Here is an 8,342-nt window from a genome sequence, read left to right as displayed (position 1 = left end):
TGTGATAAAGCTGAAAATAAGTATTTGAACACCAACATTAACATTTGGTAGAGTAGCCTTTGTTTGCAATTACAGAGGTCAAACGTTTCCTGTAGTTCTTCACCAGGTTTGCACAGACTGCAGGAGGGATTTTCGCCCACTCCTCCACACAGTACTTCTCTAGATCAGTCAGGTTTCTGGGCTGTCGCTGAGTAACACAGACTTTCAGCTCCCTCCAAAGATTTTCAATTGGATTTAGATCTGGAGACTGGCTAGGCCACTCCAGAACCTTGATATGGTTCTTACAGAGCCACATCTTGGTTTTCCTGGCTGTGTGCTTTGGGTCATTGTCATGTTGGAAGATCCAGCCACGACTCATCTTCAATGATCTGACTGAGGGAAGGAGGTTTTTGGCCAAAATCTCACAATACATGGCTGCAGTCATCCTCTCCTTAATACAGTACAGTCGTCCTGTCCCATGAGCAGAAAAACACCCCCAAAGCATGATGCTACCACCCCCATGCTTCACAGTAGGGATGGTGTTCTTGGTATGGTACGCATCATTCTTCTTCCTCCAAACACGCATAATGGAATTATGACCAAAAAGGTCAATTTTGGTCTCATCTGTCCACAAAACTTTCTCCCATGACTCCTCTGGATCATCCAAATGGTCATTGGCAAACTTAAGACGGGCCTTAACATGTGCTGGTTTAAGCAGGGGAACCTTCCGTGCCATGCATGATTTCAAACCATGACGTCTTAGTGTATTACCAACAGTGACCATGGAAACAGTGGTCCCAGCTCTTTTCAGGTCATTGACCAAGTCCTGCCGTGTAGTCCCGGGCTGATTCCTCACCTTTCTTAGCATCATTGAGACCCCACGAGGTGATATCTTGCATGGGGCTCCACTCCGATTGAGATTGACCGTCATGTTTAGCTTCTTTCATTTTCTAATGATTGCTCCAACAGTGGACCTTTTTTCACCAAACTGCTTGGCAATTTCTCCGTAGTCCTTTCCATCCTTGTGGAGTTGTACAATTTTGTCTCTGGTGTCTTTGGACAGCTCTTTGCTCTTAGCCATGCTGAATGTTTGGGTCTTACTGATTGTATGGGGTGGACAGGTGTCTTTATGCAGCTAACGACCTCACACAGGTGCATCTGATTCAGAATAATACAGTGGAGTGGAGGAGGACTTTTAAAGGCGGACTAACAGGTCTTTGAGGGTCAGAATTCTAGCTGACAGACAGGTGTTCAAATACTTATTTTCAGCTGTATCACACGTATAAATTGTTAAAAAATCATAGATTGTGATTTCTGGATTTTTCTTTTTAGCTTATCTCTCATACAGTGGACATGCACCTACCATGAAAATTTCAGACCCCTCCATGATTTCTAAGTGGGAGAACTTGCAAAATAGCAGGGTGTTCAAATACCTATTTTCTTGACTATATATATATATATATATATATATATATATATATATATATATATATATATATATATATATATATATATATATATATATATATATATATATATATATATATATGTATATGTATGTATGTGTATGAATAGTATAAATAATTGTACTTTCAAGTCCACAGATCAATTAATCAGGTCTTTAGGGCCAAAACAACTGCAAATATATCCAACTTGAAGTGTAACTGGATGTTTAACTGGGAATAAAGTTGCTTTCCTCTTTATTTTTTTACTCTTTGAGGGCTCGTTAGTTGTTTTGTTGAATAGTTATCGTTCCTGGCGTCCGGCAGACAAAGAACAAAAAGCCGAGCTAACGAGCTGCAGTGTAATGCATGGAAATAATGAGGGCGCGAACGGTCATGAAGTGAAATCTGGACGGGTGGTGGTCTCCATTCACACCGCCTCCTGCTGGCGGCTCAGCATCTGTCGCTGGTGGATGGAGGGGAGGTGGAGGAGAGCCTTGATGGGTTTTGAACAACAAACAACATCAGAGGACGGAATTGGCTGGGCGGCGCTCACTGTGGACTCTGTAGGCTCTGTGCAGGATTAAAAAGACGACTAACAATTCCGCTTGTTGTTTTTTCATCCGAGTGAGTCATTGTGACGCGTTCATGATCAAATCTCCCGCTGCTGTCTTCTGTGCAGATGTGAACGACAACGTTCCTTTCTTCCTCTCGTCCACTTACGAGGCCACCGTTCCTGAGGGCGCCGAGGTCGGCACATCCGTGGCTCAGGTGTCGGCCATCGACCTGGACTCGGGTCTGCACGGCATGGTGAGAACGCCCCCGAGACGCTAGGACCGCCACCTCCGCCGTCTTCCCGCCAGCATGTCTTTCTTCCTCCGCCCAGGTCCGCTACACCATCCTGAAGGACGAGAGCGGCGACTCGCAGCTCTTCAGCATCGACCAACGCAGCGGCGCCATCACCACCCGGGCCTCCTTCGACCGCGAGCAGAAAGCCTCCTACCTGATCGAGGTGCAGTCGCAGGACGGCTCCGAGTCGGCACGACCGGGCCAGCAGGACCAGCCCAACACTGGTAACTGTCAGGTTCAAACACATCTATTAAACAAGACAAGAGGCAAAGAATTAAACCGAGACAGAATTCAATTTGGACTCGATATTGAGGAGAGTCGTCTGTACACTGTACCCTGGCACAGTATCTCAGCTGATTGCATGCCTCCTTCTTTTATTTTGGACCCTCCCCGACCACATGGCCACCACTGCTTCCAAAGGACAAAGGTTCGTAAAATAGTTCAAAAAGAGTTCCATAAAATAGTTCAAAGACAGGTCCATAAAATAGTTCAAAAGGAGTTCCATAAAATGGTTCAAAAAGAGTTCCATAAAATACTTCAAAAAGAGTTTGTAAAATACTTCAAAAAGAGTTCGTCTGGAAATTGGGCAGATCCTGCCATCTCTCCGCTTTGAAGTCCTTGGGTTAGAACGATATCTTTCTGTTGATTACCATACATGAGAGAAAACAGAAAACCCGTCATGTGGCTTTCCCCCTTACACAGTGGAGTTTTACGAGCCTTCTTCTTGGTAGGTTTCCAAGACAGCTTTTGTCTTCTTGCCTGGAACTCATTTCAACACAAAGTTTTTTGTGATAACTTACAAACAATTATTCTAACAGTAACACTCCCAGAACCATACTTGCCAACCTTGAGACCTCCGATATCGGGAGGTGGGGGGGGCGTGGTCGGGGGGTTCGGGGGTGTTTGGGGCGGGGGGCGTGGTTGGGGCGTGGCTAAGGGCGTGGTTAAGAAGAGAGTATATTTACAGCTAGAATTCACCAAATCAAGTATTTTATATATATATATATATATATATATATATATATATATATATATATATATATATATATATATATATATATATATATATATATATATATATATATATATATATATATATATATATATATATATATGAAATACTTGACTTTAAGTGAATTCTAGCTATATATATATATATATACATATATATATATATATATATATATATATATATATATATATATATATATATATATATATATATATATATATATATATATATATATATATATACATATATATATATATATTATATTTATATATTTATTTATTTATTTATTTATTTTTAAAAAAAATTTATTACCGTATTTCCTTGAATAGCCGCAGGGGCGCTAATTAATTTAAAACCTCCTCTCACTCCTGCGGTTACCAAAACCATGCGGAATGAGCAAGCATGCTCTAATTATTTTAAAACCTCTTCTCACTCCGGCGCATACCTTATCATTAAAAACACATTTAATAAAAAAAACGTTATTATGATCTTACCTTTACTTGTAGATGGGTCCATGTGCAGCTGCTTCTGATCAAAGGCAGTCTTTCTCATCTTTCTTCAATTTTAAAAGTCTCTGGAGATATTCCTTTAATTATTACCTCCTGCTTCGATTGAAAGTCCAGTTTAGAAAACGGTTTTATTTTAGATATGTAATCCTCCATGTTAAAAGTGCAAGCAAACAATTGCTGCATGCTTGCTGCTTGTTGTCTTCTTCTGCAGTACCTGTCTCCTGCAGTACTGGTAGTCGCAAGAAGGATCACTAGCGCCCTCTACCACCTGGAGGCGGGAGTCATTTAATGACTCATATTTGACCCGGCGGAAGTGCCAAGCATGCGCTAATTATTTTGCGAAACGAGTTTGACCCGGCTGTAATTCTAGGCAGGCGAATACTATATTCCCGGCGCCAATTCAAGGAAATACGGTATACATATAAATAAAATACTTGAATTTCAGTGTTCTGCAGGCTATCCAATAGATGGCAGTATTGTCCTCTTTAAGAGTGTCACAACATTGCTGTTTACTGCAGACGAACTGCTTTACGGTAGACTAAACGTGACTGCTGTTGTTGTGTGTTGGTACCGCGCTGGGAGGACGTTAATGAAACTGCCTAACAATAAACACACATAAGAAACCAAGAACTCTCTCTCCTTGTTGTGCACTCTACTCTCTAAAAGCCGTAGATGTTATGACGTCATTGGGCAGGCAAGCTGTTTATTTGTGGGAAAGCGGACGTGAGAACGGCTGTCGCCACTCAGGTCCGCATTGAGCTGGAGGGGGCGTGGCCTACAGCTCCGGCTGAATACCGGGAGTTTGTCGGGAGAAAATCTCTGCCGGGAGGTTGTCGGGAGAGGCGCTAAAAACGGGAGGGTTGGCACGTATGCCCAGAACCGACACAGACCGCCACCTCGCATGTTCATAGTCATTCACATTGACGTCCCACTGGGTTGTGAGTTTTTCCTCGCCCTTATGTGGGATCTGAACCGAGGATGTCGTTGTGGCTTGTGCAGCCCTTTGAGACACTTGTGACTTAGGGCTATATAAATAAACATTGATTGATGTTCGCTGATCAGAGCTTCGTCCGTTTCAGACACGGCGTACGTCAGGATCTTCGTCACCGACGTCAACGACAACGCTCCGACTTTTGCCCGCCCGGTGTACGAGGTGAGCGTGGAGGAGGACAAGGAGGTGGGCTACGTGCTCATCACCGTCACCGCCAACGATGAAGACGAAGGTCAGTGGACTCTTCCTCTCTTAGATACGACCTCTGCCGGTCGTAACCAAGCTCTCTACATTTTGACTCAAAAATGTCCATAGAATAGTTCACAAGTACAAACCATACTTGCCAAACTTGAGACCTCCGAATTCGGGAGATGGGCGCCGGTAAGGGTGCAGGCAGCATACCCTTTCCCCTTCGAGCTTCCCTGGATGAAATGAAATTATTTTTTCCAATCATTTTGGAACTTGCAAGCGTATTTCTTCTTCTTACTCGTCGTCGCCATGTCTATTCTTCGTTCTTCTGCTTCGTCTCTGTCACAACGAGGGGGGTCGCAGCTTGCTGCGAGGTTTGTTCTCCCAGGATGCAAACAGACTATTCCGGACAAGGCTTGCAGGTAGGAACATATTTAATAATCTAACCCCAAAAAGGTACAAAAAACGGAAAACAAGGCTGAAATACTTAGCATAGACTATGGACATAGAGAACTGATGAAACTGTGGCATGAAATAAATACGACTTACGTAGTCCAGGCATGAGACAAACAAAACTTACAGGGACACGGCATGAAGCGAACAACTAGCATAAACTATGGCATAGCAAGAAACAAACAGCATGAACTATGGTATTGCATGAAACAAGCAATGACACCAGACTGAGCGTGGGGAGCAAGGTGGCTAAATAGCTCTCTGATTAGTGGTTGACCGCAGCTGAACGTGGGACCACTAACCAGAGGCAGGTGAAAATACTAAGTAGCTATGGCAACCAAACCAAACTCATGTGTCAAACAGGAACTAAAAGAGTCCAAAACTAACAGAACATAACAAAAACATGAACCGGACCACGGATCATGACAGTCTCCTTCTTGTTGTGTGTGCAGTTGTGCACTGAGCTCCAAAAGCCGTAGACGTTATTGTAGCGTCCCGGAAGAGTTAGTGCTGCAAGGGGTTCCGGGTATTTGTTCTGTTGTGTTTATGTTGTGTTACGGTGCGGATGTTCTCCCGAAATGTGTTTGTCATTCTTGTTTGGTGTGGGTTCACAGTGTGGCGCATATTTGTAACAGTGTTAAAGTTGTTTATATGTCCACCCTCAGTGTGACCTGTATGGCTGTTGACCAAGTATGCGTTGCATTCACTTGTGTGTGTGTGTGCTTGAAATTAACGTTATCGTTAAACCAGTTAAAAGATCATACAACGTGTCAGCATTTCTCGACATCTTTGAGTAAAGACCATTGTTAAACCCGTCCAGCGCTACATTATCATGTGACTGGGCCGGCACGCTGTTTATGTGGAGGAAAAGCAGACGCCTGGACATCATGCGGCTGTTAAGGGGTGAAGGTTTCAGGTGAGAGAGGACGCTAAAGGCAGTGCCTTTAAGGCACGCCCCCAATATTGTTGTCCGGGTGGAAATCGGGAGAAATTCGGGAGAATGGTCGGGAGGGGCACTGAAATTCGGGAGTCTCCCGAGAAAATCGGGAGGGTTGGCTAGTATGGTACAAAGACCTGTATATATGTACATCACTTAAAAAATTAATAAATAATTAATTGATTTCAATATTGATAACAATAATTTTAATTATTACTTTGGCCATAATTGGCAGCTCTAGATCTCATACATGAACACTATTTGTGTCTATATGGACAAAAAGTGCAGTTACGTCTTATGGCCATCAGGTGCCATCTTTCAAAATGATTTTGTATATATATATATATATATATATATATATATATATATATATATATATATATATATATATATATATATATATATATACATACACTACCGTTCAAAAGTTTGGGGTCACCCAAACAATTTTGTGGAATAGCCTTCATTTCTAAGAACAAGAATAGACTGTCGAGTTTCAGGTGAAAGTTCTCTTTTTCTGGCCATTTTGAGCGTTTAATTGACCCCACAAATGTGATGCTCCAGAAACTCAATCTGCTCAAAGGAAGGTCAGTTGTGTAGCTTCTGTAACGAGCTAAACTGTTTTCAGATGTGTGAACATGATTGCACAAGGGTTTTCTAATCATCAATTAGCCTTCTGAGCCAATGAGCAAACACATTGTACCATTAGAATACTGGAGTGATAGTTGCTGGAAATGGGCCTCTATACACCTATGTAGATATTGCACCAAAAACCAGACATTTGCAGCTAGAATAGTCATTTACCACATTAGCAATGTATAGAGTGTATTTCTTTAAAGTTAACACTTATCTTCATTGAAAAGTACAGTGCTTTTCCTTCAAAAATAAGGACATTTCAATGTGACCCCAAAAACGAGAAAAAAAAAAAAAAAATTAGGGGTATTTTACTTGAACTAAGCAAAAAATGTTGCCAATAGAACAAGAAAATTTGGCTTGTCAAGACTTTCCAAAACAAGTAAAATTAGCTAACCTCAATGAACCCAAAAATACCTTAAAATAAGTATATTCTCACTAATAACAAGTGCACTTTTCTTGGTAGAAAAAAAAAAAGAGACCTTTTTGCTCAATATGTTGAAAAATATTCTTAAATTAAGCAAATGCTAGTGCCATTATCTTGACATCATGATATGCGCTCGGCATCATGATTTACTTTTTCATGCTTGAAGTAAGCAATTATTACTTTAAAAAAGTAGTGTTATACTTGTGAGTGTTGATGACACAGCTTTGCATCAGTTGATATTCTAATTTCAAGCATGTTTTACTCACTATAGGTCATCAAATCTCAGCTTCAAGTTGTAATATCTTACTGAGATCATTTAGGACCAAAACCCTTAAAACAAGTAAAACACTCTAACATAAAATCTGCTTTGTGAGAAGAATGATCTTATCAGACAGAAAATAAGCAAATATCACCTTTATTTGAGATATATAATCTTACTTAGATTTCAGTTTTTGCAGTGTCGAAAGAAAATAATGTTTTCCTTGGTGCCCTAATATATGAGCCCTCCTTTAAGGCAACACTTGCCTTGACCTTAAAAAGGTCAAATTTGAGGCCTGCATATCCAATACATATTATCTAAGGATATAGATTAAAATCACCCTAGGTCCCCTTTAAGTATATTTTTGTAACTTGGGTTCCATCGACCTTCTCCAAGCTGCACGATGAAACCCGGCAGCCGTCACCTCCTTGCCGCTGCTCGTTAGCGAGCGCCATCGCCGCTCCCTTGAGCCAGATAGTTTTGATGTTTGCCTCTTTGTTTGTGTTTGTCCCTCGCTCCTCTTCCTCCTCCACTCTCTGCCAATAAGCAGCAGGAGGGCCCGAATCAACAAAACAAGCATCGCTCGTTTCGTCTCTCCTGGTCTTAATGACGTCGGGTTTGCTTTCACTCGCAGCCTCAAGTGAAGGAAAGTGACATTTGCT

General features: G+C 41.6%; 1 protein-coding gene across 1 annotated transcript in view; it reads left to right on the top strand.

Moving 5' to 3' along the window:
• si:dkey-22o22.2 (neural-cadherin) overlaps positions 1-8,342 on the top strand; it is a 367,974-nt gene that overhangs the window by 266,130 nt on the left and 93,502 nt on the right. The window contains exons 17-19 of the mRNA XM_062062641.1: positions 2,104-2,231; positions 2,308-2,494; positions 4,871-5,014. Coding sequence (XP_061918625.1) covers positions 2,104-2,231; positions 2,308-2,494; positions 4,871-5,014 — 459 coding nt within the window. The remainder of the gene's footprint in view (positions 1-2,103; positions 2,232-2,307; positions 2,495-4,870; positions 5,015-8,342) is intronic.

This window comes from Entelurus aequoreus, linkage group LG11 (genome assembly GCF_033978785.1).
Source record: "Entelurus aequoreus isolate RoL-2023_Sb linkage group LG11, RoL_Eaeq_v1.1, whole genome shotgun sequence".
Taxonomy (NCBI): Eukaryota; Metazoa; Chordata; class Actinopteri; order Syngnathiformes; family Syngnathidae; genus Entelurus; species Entelurus aequoreus.
The sequence above is the reverse complement of the archived record's forward strand: the minus strand, read 5'-3'. Positions and strand labels throughout refer to the sequence as shown.